We start from the raw sequence: 12,870 nt of genomic DNA on the forward strand, positions 1-12,870 counted from the left end.
TTAGTGATGTGGTTTAGATAACTACATTTTTTTTCACTTAACTACAGAAAAGTTTAGGTAGTGCCGAACTTATTAGCATATATTAAAGTTGAATTAAAATATATACTATATCATTAGTACACAAATCACACAGAGCAAAGTGCACAATAAACTAAAGGGAAAAAAGAATGACTATGACATTTGTCACCCAATGATCTAAGAAAACAAGATTAGCAGACACAAGAAAAGGATTAGCCACCCTTTCCTAAGTGCCAAACTGCCAAATGGCCACATCCCCAATTCCCCTCACTTCATTTTTTGTTATTTGAGAAAACACTAGTTGAACTAAGCATCCCAATTGCCAAACTATGTACCTACAAGAATCAGAACCTCAAATGGTTGTCTTCTTCTAAGAGTAGCATCGCTCTCCGGCACAATAATTATTAATTTGCACTGCTGCGGCTTCAACTTAAACTCTATTTATTAATGAATTAGGGTAGTTAGTTTTTTATTTTCTAAGGATATGTTTTTGTCAATAATTAATTCTTTTGTTTTGAATTATCCACTTAAAAACAAATAACTAACCATCAAATATTTTTTATGATTAAAAAAAGGTGAAAACTCAAGTGAAGTCGACTGCACCTGAGTTTCTACCTTAGAAAAAATAGATGAATAGTTATATTTTAATAAGTTTTTTTTGTGAATTTTTTTTGAATTTGTGTAAATTTTTATAATTTTTTAATTTGTCTTGTGTTAAAAAGTTTTTTTTAAATTAATAAAAATCAAACTCTAAATTTTTAAGTCATAAAAGTTTTAATGAGTTATTTTAGTATAACTATATTACAGTAATTACGATAATTATGGTATTTTAAAAAATATTGTTAAAATTAAAATAACACTTTTATTGTTAAATAATATTTTTTAAAAAGTGTTATTAAAATAAAAAAAAAATATAATTTTAATTTTAACAATACTTATATAATCATTATAGTCACCATAACATAGTCATACTAGAACCTATCAAGTCCAGTACTATATTATAAAACTACTCTTTTTAAAAATTTAAACTGATAAAAAAAAATATTTTAGATCGCTGTCGTTTTTATAACAACTATGAACTAGAGCATCATTCCTTAGACTTGTCTAATTTACTGACTTGTCCTCTGGATTCCTCTATCCTTGTTGCACAATAAAAAATAAAATAAATATATTTATTCGTAGATATAAAGATGGAAAAAACACCATATGGTACATGTCAAAAACCATAAATTGCCTTTATTTTCAATTCTACTAAGTACTTTGAATGGTTCTGTTGCAGCAGCGAATGGAAGAGAAAGTGGCTAAGAAGAAAAAGAACAAAAACGTGGGTGCCTTGTGTTGGTGGCTAACAGTTTCCATGATTGGAATGGTGGTAGTTGGTGCTGGTGTTCTTCTTTTACTCAAAAAGCTTCGTCACCATGCTTCACCGCAAACCTTATCAACATTCCCCACCAACATTGTTCAGAAATATGCCTCAGCCCTCGAATTGTGTCTGCAATTTTTCGACGTCCAAAAATGTAATCAAATACATAGAGCATCGTACTATACTGTTCATTCTCCATTGCTATTAACCTTGTTTGTTACAGTGAGGACACCAATAAAGCTAGAATTGTTGTGGATTCAATATCTTTGTAACACCCTAGCAACCAGCAGTTCCGAGCATGGCAGTAGCGATGGGGAATGGTGGAGAGAAACGGCAACAGTGGCGGCGGCCATGGCACCGGCGGAGACTCTTCCTTCCCCAAGTTCCTTTCTCTCTCTCTCTCTCCCTCCCTCCCTCCCTCCGGCAATGGCATCTCCAAGCTCCATCGGCACCGTCCCTCCTTCCTCTCTTCTTCGTTCTCAATCTCACATTATCTTCTCTGCCTCTTACTTTTCTTTTCTCCATTCTTAGTGAGTGTCTGGACTAACTAGAAGGTAGCGTTCGTTTTGAGTTAGTGAGATATCATGTTTGTTGGCTCATACTAAAATTTCTGTCTCTATCTCTAAAATTTTAGTATTTCAATATCTCTAAAAAGTGAGGACATAAGGGGCTGAAATTTTTAGAGACAGAGACTGAAACTTTAATAATATTTTATACCTAAAATATCTTCATTTCAATTAATTAATTCTAATTTTACCTTTTGTACAAATTAAATTAGAGTTTCATTCTTGTTTTAATTTCTGTCTCCTATTTTACACCAAACAGAATACTGAGATTTATTTCTGTCTCTGTCTTTTAGTCTTTGTCTCTCAGTCTCAGTCTTTCAATCTCTGTCTCTTAATCTAATTCTTTAGATTTATAATTTTTTTTATTATTTTAATCTTTTAAATTCAAAATTTATTATATTAATTTTTAAAATTTAATTTTGGGCACTATATTAATTTTAGACTGATCATATTTTGATTTGCCATACTAGACACAAAATTAAATGTCATTGTTTTATTTTAGTACTTAAATAAGATAAAACTTAAAAAATTAAAATAAAAAAAATTTTAAGTATCAAAACAAAATAATATCTTTTAATTATGTATCTATTTTGGCAAGTCAAAACTAACTTAACATTCTATTTGCTGATTTAATACCAAAAAAATTCAAATACTAATCTAATGTCCAAAACTGAATTTTAAAAATTAGTATAGTGAAGTTTGGATTTAAGAAATTAAATAGTAAAAGTTTTAAATTTCAAAATTCACTATGAAAATTTGGTCATCCGTGGGTGAGTGGAGGTAAAGGAGTGATGTGTGTATTAGAATTACGAAATTTAGGGTTAAGATTAAATAAAAAAAAAAAAGGGACGGTTTAGGTTTTTTATGAAAAATATAGGATAAAGTAATAATTTATGACCAAAGGTGATATAATAAAATTATTTTTAGAATATATAAAATATTTATTTGTCAATTTATAAATTAGTTTCAAGTAATCACTCTATTTTAAAGTTTGAAATAATCAAATTAATTTTATTTTTATATAAAATTAAAATATTAAATCTTAAATTTTAATTATTTAAATTAAATTATATAAATTTTTTATTATTTTTTGATTACTAAAACTTTAAATTTCAGATATAGAAATTACTTAATTATTATCAAAATATATGAGTACTGATTAATTTAAACTTAAATTATCAAAAATTAGATTTAATTAATTTTAAAAAATAAATTTTTAAAAATAAAATCCTAAACAAATAAAATAAATTTTAACTAATCCATAATTGAATTTTTTAAATCCAGTGTCTTATAATCTTTATGTCTCAAAATCTGTGTGTCTACAATTGATTCCTGATTTTATTTATTATTTAGCATTAGATGAATTGTAGACTCTAAAACTGTGTTTAGCTATTGATTTTAAGACAAAAATGTAAAAATATAAAATAATAAATATTAAAATTTTTCATCTATAAAAATAGAAAAATACAGGACACATTATATTTATACTATTAGGATTAAATTAGAATTTAAAATTATTTAATACTTAAAATTTAATTTTAATAAAAATAATAAATATTTTTATCACTGTAACATTACTCGGAAAAAAAAAATATAAGACTATATTTCCGAAGGATTGCATGAGAAATTAAGTTTAATAGTGGTAGGTAGATAACATAAATAAAGTTACTATAGTTTGATTTAAAAAAAGCGCTAATAAAATAAGTATATTTAACATAGTTCAAGTGAAAAACTTTAGGATAAATTGATAAAGTATATTTTTATTTAATGTTGCAATTTTTTTTTAAAAATATTACTAACGCTTAATTTTATTCAATTTTGTCTTTAATATTTTTTATTTTTTTAATTCTGTTTCTAATATTTTTTTATTTTGTCTCTAACATTTTATATGAAGTTAACATTTAAGGATAAATTTGACAAAAATAGACAAAATTAAATGCAACTAAACATTTTAGATAATTTTTAAAAGAATCGCAAACGTTAAAAAGACAAAAAATATACCTTACCAACAATTTTACTATTAGATTATTAGTGTTGACATGTTAACAATTGAAAAATAATGGTATTGCATGCAGCTGGGAAGTTGCAGAACAACAGAATTCCATGGAGAGGGGATTCAAGTCTGAAAGATGGAAAAGAAGCAGGTTTGGATCTAAGTAAAGGAATGTACGATGCGGGTGATCTCATGAAATTTGGTTTCCCAATGGCCTTCACTGCAACCATGTTGTCATGGTCGATTCTTGAATATGGGAATAAAATGGAAGCTGTGAAGCAGCTACAATATGCTCAGGATTCGCTTAAGTGGATCACTGATTATCTTATCAATGCTCATCCTTTTGAAGATGTTCTTTACATTCAGGTGAATCATTTTTTTTTTGTTGATTGATTTCGGAGTTTGAACCCTGTGTTTTACTTTCACATAATCTTGTTTAATTTGTCATATCCCATCATATGCTATGTTGTTATAATTAAGACTAAGTACGATTTTGATAGTTATAATTTTAGCTGAAAATCAAAATTGTCTCAAATTTTTTTTTCTAAAATCGGCCCTAACCATTAAATTTTGTTTTAAAATAATTCTTCAGACTAAAATGCCTTTCTTTTTTCAAACTCAATCCACATTTGACCATTCAATTCACTATTTCTATGCCATCACCATTACATCCCAATTAATCTTAATTCTTTTTTTATAATTGAGGAAAAAAATGAAAAAAAAAATAAAGAAAGAATATTTATTAAACTGTTGGAACTATTTCGATATTTCTCTATTTTTCTATTTTCATAGTTTTTGTAAATCCACACAATTTTTGTTCTTATCTTCCCTTAAAATAAGATTTTGGAACCATTCTTTTAGAGTTTTCTTGATTCAATTTCGTTAGTCATTTATCAAGATTCAATTCATAATTACAGATGAATATAGAAGGGCTTCGTTTTTTTGAATTCCTATCGAAATTGACAGTAGGACAAAGTTGGATAACTATATTTATAGTTGGTTTCTAGATAATTCGTTAACATTCAATATCTAGTATTACATATACATGTATTTCTTCTATACCGTAAACCAATTGTTTGTGTATTCAATTGGATTCGAAAAGCATTTTTTGAAACCTTTCAAAAGACTTGACTCCTCTTTTAAATCTTAGTCTTAGGTTTTTGCTAGCCCTTTTTTTCTTTTTGATTAAATTAGAATGAGAAAGTGATATGTGATACATTTTGGTTGTAAAATTAGTAATATAATAATTTCAATTTCAATATTTTTATTTTAATTGTAATTGTAATTAGAGAATGTCATGTATATTTTGATGGTTAAATTTATAATTAGTTATTAATAATGATATATAAGAAAGATAATGTATGAAAGAATTAGAGACAAAAAGAAAGAGAGATATAAGAGGAGAGAACTCTTTAATTTTGGAAAAAAAATTATTTTAATTGTAATATAAAAGTGATATGTAACATATTTTAATTGTAAAATTAGTAAGAATAGATTTTTGTTTTGTGATTGAAGGTTGGGGATCCTGGGGTGGATCACAATTGTTGGGAAAGACCTGAAGATACAAATGAGAAAAGGCCAGTGATTGAAGTAAATTCATCATATCCAGGAGCAGAAGTAGCAGCAGAAACTGCAGCGGCAATGGCCTCAGCATCTCTTGTTTTCAAGAACGTGGATCCCGCTTATTCCGGAATCCTCCTCGCTCATGCTCAACAGCTCTTCACCTTCGCTGACACTTTCAAATGTTCTTACAGTGTTAGCATTCCTCAAGTGAACCCCTTTTATAAATCATCTGGTTTTGGTGATGAACTCTTATGGGCTGCTACTTGGCTCTACCATGCAACAAAGGATCCATCATATCTCAATTATGTCACCCTACAGAATGCAAAAGCATTTGCAAATTTTGGTTCTTTCTCATGGTTTAGTTGGGATGATAAGCATGCTGCAATCCAGGTACAAATTATTAGTGTCACTTTCTGGAATATTTGTGATACAAAAATGTTATTCGTACACTAAAACCAGTCACCAATGTATTTGTGTAGAAATATACGTGGTTTAATTTATTTTCAATGTGTATTTATATTCTAACATATATTTTATATTGGTTTGCTGATTTTGGTGACGGATTAGTATAACCGTGGTATAGTTGTTTATGATAAACTGTAGCATCCAAATGGTTTTGAGTAACAAAATATAGTGTCCTGACATGTGCTTAAAGTGTTCTCTTAAATGTATACCTAATGAATTAGGAAGAACATAGGTGAATTAGGCACATTTTTTTTGGTATTTTAGGCACATTTATTTTGGATAAATCTTCTGTTATTACTTTGAACATAACCCAGGTTTTCTGTGATGTTGAACTAGGTTCTTTTGTCAAGGATTAACTTTTTTGGTGCAACAGACATTACAATTGACGAGGACCTCGATCTTCAGATGTATAGAGAAACCGCCGAAATTGTCATATGCACTCTTCTGCCAGATTCACCAACAGCTACCACCATGAGAACTAAAAGTACCATTTAGAATTTTCAGTCTCTAATTAATTCTTGAGAAAAATCCAAAACAGCTCCTCACAATTGCTTCGAAATACAACGAGGCATTTAACAAAAAAAAAATTCAACCTGACCCTTGATAATTACCTTAAAAGGACAACGAGGTCTCTATACAAAAAAAAAAATCAATGTTATTTTTTTTGGCACAAAGGCTATAATCAGTCCAAAAAAAAAATATTAGAGATCGAATTTGGTGTTTTTTTTCTTGAGAGTCTCGTCCTTTCGAGGTAATTGTCAGGGGTCGGATAGGTATTCACTCTTAATTCTTTCATATTTTTTATTAATATAATTTTTTAATTATGGTGGGTTTCCTATCTTCGTCGAATTAATATCTTTTGTCCTTTAAGATCTTTAACATAGCCCGAGAATACTAGGGTTACTTTTGATAATTTTGTTTTTTTAAAAAAATAACAATATAGTAATACCCTAATAAAAAGAAGAATTCTATTATTTTTATTATTTTACCATAAAAAATTATAAAAAAGCTACAATTTATTATTTTACTTATATGTTTTCTAATAGTATTCTTAATTATTTAATAATTTAATAATTTTTTTATCTGTTAAATTTCAAACTTTCTGATAACTTTCATTCAAGTTAAATGTAGTACCTGTAAAATAATTTATAACACTGGATAGAAGATGTTAAGACCACTCAAAAATATTGCAGGTCTATCTTATTATACTGTCATGACAGTTTTAATTATTCTACTGTAAAATACTTAATTATTTTTTGATTAAATACTCTTCTAAAAAAATATGAAATACTATGTATATATACTGTTAACGTGGCAAGTGTGAGGAGTGTTGCAGTTAGTCCCGCATCAAAGAAAGTAAGGAAGAGTGAGGAGTTTATAAGATGAGAGACCTATTAACCTACTACTTTAAGATTTTGAATTGGATGTGATGTCTTCTCATCTTATGTTCTCTCGTTTGATTCCTTTCCGGTGGTCGAGAGCTCCCCATAGGTGACCCAACATATGCATATACATAAATATATACTTATTAACTTTTATATTCATAGAGAATCTTATACTCTATTAGTCTATCTTCGAAATAGAAAAATATTATATCTTTGTTGGTTTTTTTCACAACTATTTATCTAATATCTCTATAGATGCAGTGAAATGACTTAATAAGAAAGTATCTTTTGTTATTTAAACACGTTTTTCCTTATTAACTTTGCTACTTTCTTTTTTACGCAATTTATAACTTGAACGAATGCAGGTGGATTGATATGGTTACAACCTTGGAACTCTCTGCAACATGCAGTGGCTTTTGCATTCTTAGCTGTTGTTTATAGTGATTATATGCTGACATCACAAACTGAAGCTCTATATTGTAGTGGAAAATTGTATAAGCCTTTAGATCTTCGCAAATTCGCCATATCTCAGGTATGGTATGTATTTTTGGCAAAATAAGGTTGTGATTGGTTTACGTTTTTATATTCTGCTTTTATTTCCAATATTTTTTGTTTTTCAAATTTTATGAAGAAAAAAGTGAAAATAGGAAATGAACACAGAAAATGAGATTTTATTATTTTTATTGTTTTAAATTTTTTTTTTTACAAAATTTAAAAAATAAAAAACAGTAAAAATAAAAACTGAAAATAAAAACGCAAATCAAACGCACTCTAAATTTCGTATTTTTTATCTTTAATACTAGTAATTAATGTGCATTTGAGCTTGTGATAATATATATATAAGTTGATACTTCATTATGACCCAATTTCGTATTTTTTATCTTTAATACTAGTAATTAATGTGCATTTGAGCTTGTGATAATATATTTATAAATTGATACTTCATTATGACCCAAATCACTTTAATTTAGAACGGAAGTTAATTTTTGCAATATATGAAATTTGTTTTTTTTTTTTTTAATCAATCTTATTAAGATATTTTAGCCAATATATAGTGTAAACCACCAAAATTGTCTTTGAATTTATTTACTCATTGACTTAAGTACTCTTAATTTATTATAACAAGAAGAATATTCCCAAAATATTTCAAAATATGCCAAAAGAAGTTTAAAGAAGTTTCATTATGATTTGATCGCTTAAGTTCATAAAATTTATTTTTAATATTTACCAAACGTTTATAATAATGTATAACGAAGCATGTTTCTTTGTTTTCTTTTTTATATTTAAATATTTTTTCATATTTTTTTTTTTACAAATACACACTTAATCATTGCTTATTATTTCAGTCAATGAGATCTCACTAATAAATGAGATAATTTTAGAGTCATAAATAAATAAATTTAAACACCCAATCGCTCTCTCTAAATTATATTATAACTCATGGTCCATTAGGATCTCGTCGATTCTTTGCACATTAAATAACTTACCATCTTTTAGTTCTAACTTCTAAGTGAGATTAATTGTTTTAAGCTTTTCTGCTGGTGCAATGTTACTTCTTATATTATATGATTCTGTATACTACATTTTTGTTTAAATTTTCTACTTTAGCAAATAATTTGATATCATACTTTATATAGTACCATATACTGAATGCATATATGTGTAGGGCTGTTAAAACGGGCTAACTTGACTCATTTAGACCCGACCCATTAAACCCGTGGGTTAAATGGGCTAGACTGTTTAAGCCTGTTTTATTCGCGGACCATAATTTTTTAGTTCGGACCATTTATGGTCAGTCCGATGGGTTAAACGGGGCCAGCCTGTTTATCCTTTTATTTTATTTTTTAAAAAATATTTTGATAAAAAATATCACTTTTAGATAATAAATCTTTAAAATATAATATTTTTTTAGTTGATGAGTCGGATTTTCGGGTCAAATCGGGAGGAATATCGGCTAAAAATGTTACTTTTTTTTTAAATGTAAAAAAAATAAACGGACCACCCGTTTAGTTTGCAGGATTGTCATTTTTTTCAGGTTAATTGAGTTAACCCAAAATTTAAACCGACTTAATTTTATAAGCAAAGCCCGCCTATTTAAATGGATAAATGGACTGGCCCGATGAGTTTGGCCTATTTTCACGGCCCTATATATGTGCAACCTAGCTTATAATATGATTGAATGAATGTTGAAAATAGAAAATTGAAACAATTTCAGGCAGAATATGTGTTGGGAGAAAATCCATTGAAGATGAGTTATCTTGTAGGATATGGAAGTCATTATCCAAAATATGTGCATCATAGAGGATCTTCCATCCCAGTTAATGCTACAGAGATTGGATGCAAGGTTGGATTTAAAAAGTGGTATGCCTCACCAAAACCTAACCCTAATGTACCACTTGGAGCTTTAGTGGGTGGACCCTTCTTCAATGAGACGTATAATGATTTAAGGAACAATTCAATGCAAGCTGAACCAACCACTTATAATAGTGCACTCTTTGTTGCTCTCCTCTCTGGTTTGGTTGCCACTTCTTCTGTAGTTACGTCTTTCTAGAATTCTAATATTTATTCTCCCTGTTTCAAAATATGCGTTGGTTTTTGCTTTTTGGATTATTAAAAAAAATATTATTATATCTAAAAAGTGAAGATCAAAATTATTTTGAAATGAAAAGAGTATCCAATATTCAATATGATTGTAGATATGTAAATTCTATATAAATTTTTTTCTCAAAACAAAAATGATTTTGATATAGAGTAGTTAATGTTTGTTATAAGATCTAATGCTTCGACAATTATCGGAAAAGCTCTGCATACAAGTCCTAATGGCTTGTATGCTTTACAAGTTCATTAAACAATAAAATCAAAATATGCGCTGCTTCAGGTACGTTGATTACACGCGCTATATAACATCGCGCGTATATCTAACTACCAGATTTAAAATATTTCTTTCCCTTTTCGTTTTCGTTATTTTGAGATTTCGTTGTTCTTCTTCTCCCGCGTTTTCCCTCCTTCTTCTCCATTGTTCTTTTCTTCTCCTTTTCTCACTAGCATCTTCTTCGTTTAGGTTACCTTTGTCTCTCTCTGCAACTCGAGCTTCGTTTTCTATTTTTGATTTGTTGTTTTCCGAAATCAAAGTTTGATCTCGTTTTGAAGATAATGGATCATTCAACCTCAGATTGTCAACTGAATGCAGGCGAAGTGGATTATGAGTCAGAATCTAACGAAGTCCCTGAGGTTTGATTTACATAGGATTAGTATGAATTTTCTTTCAGTAATTTGTATAGCATTGTGTAGTTGAAAAATTGCTGAACATTGACTGTGAAAGTAACACGTTTACCTGAATTTGTCGATTCAATGTATTAGTTGTGATTAATTACCTGGAATTTGTAGCAGACGCTCGGGTGTAGATCAATTCTTGTTTGGGTGTATTTTAGCTAGAAGTGTGGGTGTATCTACACTTTACTGGTTTTTTGTTATTTTAATTGACTTGTTGTTGTTCAGGTGTATTATAACAGACATGATTAGGTGTGTTTTTAGTTTTTGAGATGGTGTATATCTGCAGGCTGTGTATTTACAGTTTATCGCTTTAAAAGTCATTCTGTAGTTGAGTTGTTGCGGTTCGGGTGTATCGTATTAGACATGATTGGGTGTATTTGAATCATATCTATGGGTGTATTTACAGTTCTGACACGGTGTATTTTGCAGCCTCTCTCAGTTGTTGATGACGAGCTTGTTCCAAAGGTCGGAATGACCTTTACCACCCTTGAAGATGCTGGAAAATTTTACAGGAACTACGCCAAGGCTGCAGGTTTCTCTACAAGAGTTCGGTGCACAAATAGGAAGGGAAACGAGATTAAGAACCAACTGATTACATGTAGCAGAGAGGGAAAATGGAAATCTAAAATATCTCCGACCGAGAAGACCAATCCGACAGCTGGTCTAAACTGTCCTGCAAGAATTTATATACACACATTGAAGGATGTCGGTGCTTGGATCATTTCAAAGGTTGTGCTGGATCATTCACACCCCTGCTGTCCAAGCAAAGCAGAGATGCTCAAACAGCACAGGGAACTAAGCATGTCCATTCGTCGTACGATAGAGAATAACGAGGAGGCCAGTATCAGACCAAGCAAAACCTACCAATCATTTGTTGCGGCTGCCGGGGGTCACCGCGAGTTAAATTTTATCGAAAAGGACGTGAGGAATTACATTACCAGGGAAGTGCGGAATGTTTCCGAACAAGAAGATGCAAAGGAATTCGGGAAATATTTGTTAAGAATGAAAGAGAAGAATCCGAATTTCTTTTTTGAGCTCCAACTCGAAGAGGATCAATCGATTAAGCTGGCTTTTTGGGCCGATGCAAGAAGCAGAGCCGCCTTTGAGTATTTCGGAGACGTCATTTCATTCGACACCACCTACAATACAAACAGGTAACAAACTGTCCCTGTTTATGATGCCAAATTAATTTATTTTTACGAATCCGCAGTAGAGGTGTATATTGGCTGTTTCATTGGGTGTATGCGAAGCATTTGTTAGGGTGTAGCTAATGATTTTGCATTCTGGACCATGGTAATTTGTTTTAGGTATAATTTGGTCTGTGGTTCTTTTGTCGGGGTGAATCACCACGGTCAATCAACACTTCTCGGATGCTCTTTGATGAAGAACGAAGAAATTGAATCATTCAAATGGTTATTTCAAAGCTGGCTTCGTTGCATGGGAGGAAACGCTCCGAAAGGGTTTCTCACCGATCAGTGCGCATCCATGAAAAGGGCTTTAGAGGCCTGTATGCCAACAACAGTTCACCGTTGGTGCATTTGGCACATCATGAAGAAGATTCCAAGCAAATTAAACGGGTACAAGGGACATGCCGATATCGAACAAGAAATGAGCCAAGTTGTTTGGAACTCTCAAAGCAAAGACTCATTCGATAGGAATTGGAACGATTTTCTGCTGAATTTTGGTCTTGTGGACAACAAGTGGCTTTCAGGTAATGTCTTTTTAAAATCTGCATCAGAGGTGTAAATTGCATGTTTTCTCGGATGTATTTATAGACTGTGTTTGGGTGTATTATGCAGATCTGTACGAAGACCGTCACATATGGGTTCCTATCTATCTGGATCACCATTTCTGGGCAGGGATGAGAAGCACACAAAGGAGCGAGAGCATGCATTCATTTTTTAACAAGTATATCACCCGGAACAGCTCGCTTATTCAGTTCGTCAAACAATACGATAATTGCCTCGGAAGCAGGGAGCAAGCAGAGAGAGAATCAGATGCTGCAGATTTTTATACGGTCATACCGTGTGCAACCAAATCCTGCATTGAAGCTCAGTTTCAAGATGCGTACACTCACACAAAGTTTAGGGAAGTCCAAGCGCAATTCAGAGGAAAGGCGAATTGCATCACCAGACTAAAGAATTCCGCTCTAGGCTATTCAGTATACGAAGTCGGAGAACAAGTTTCCAGCTCAATATTCAACAAGTTCGTGGTTACTTACGACTCGGTTGCAGCCGAGGTAAA

General features: G+C 30.6%; 1 protein-coding gene across 1 annotated transcript; it reads left to right on the forward strand.

The window, feature by feature from the left end:
• The first annotated feature begins 1,353 nt into the window (after nt 1-1,353).
• LOC110271403 (endoglucanase 24-like) lies at nt 1,354-9,904 on the forward strand. Its single transcript, XM_021122302.2, has 6 exons — nt 1,354-1,535; nt 4,023-4,306; nt 5,456-5,893; nt 6,305-6,452; nt 7,719-7,885; nt 9,569-9,904. Exons 1-6 carry the CDS (start codon nt 1,376-1,378, stop codon nt 9,902-9,904), a joined length of 1,533 nt encoding a protein of 510 aa, XP_020977961.2. The 5' UTR covers nt 1,354-1,375.
• The last annotated feature ends 2,966 nt before the right edge of the window (nt 9,905-12,870 follow it).

Source organism: Arachis ipaensis, chromosome B4, assembly GCF_059453495.1.
Source record: "Arachis ipaensis isolate K30076 ecotype BB chromosome B4, ASM5945349v1, whole genome shotgun sequence".
Lineage (NCBI taxonomy): Eukaryota > Viridiplantae > Streptophyta > Magnoliopsida > Fabales > Fabaceae > Arachis > Arachis ipaensis.

Coding starts and splice junctions, on each gene's coding strand:
- LOC110271403 (XM_021122302.2), top strand. CDS start 1,376: ATGATTGGAATGGTGGTAGTTGGTGCTGGTGTTCTTCTTTTACTCAAA. Junction 1,536..4,022: donor ATTTTTCGACGTCCAAAAAT/GTAATCAAATAC, acceptor TATTGCATGCAG/CTGGGAAGTTGCAGAACAAC. Junction 7,886..9,568: donor GCAAATTCGCCATATCTCAG/GTATGGTATGTA, acceptor AAACAATTTCAG/GCAGAATATGTGTTGGGAGA.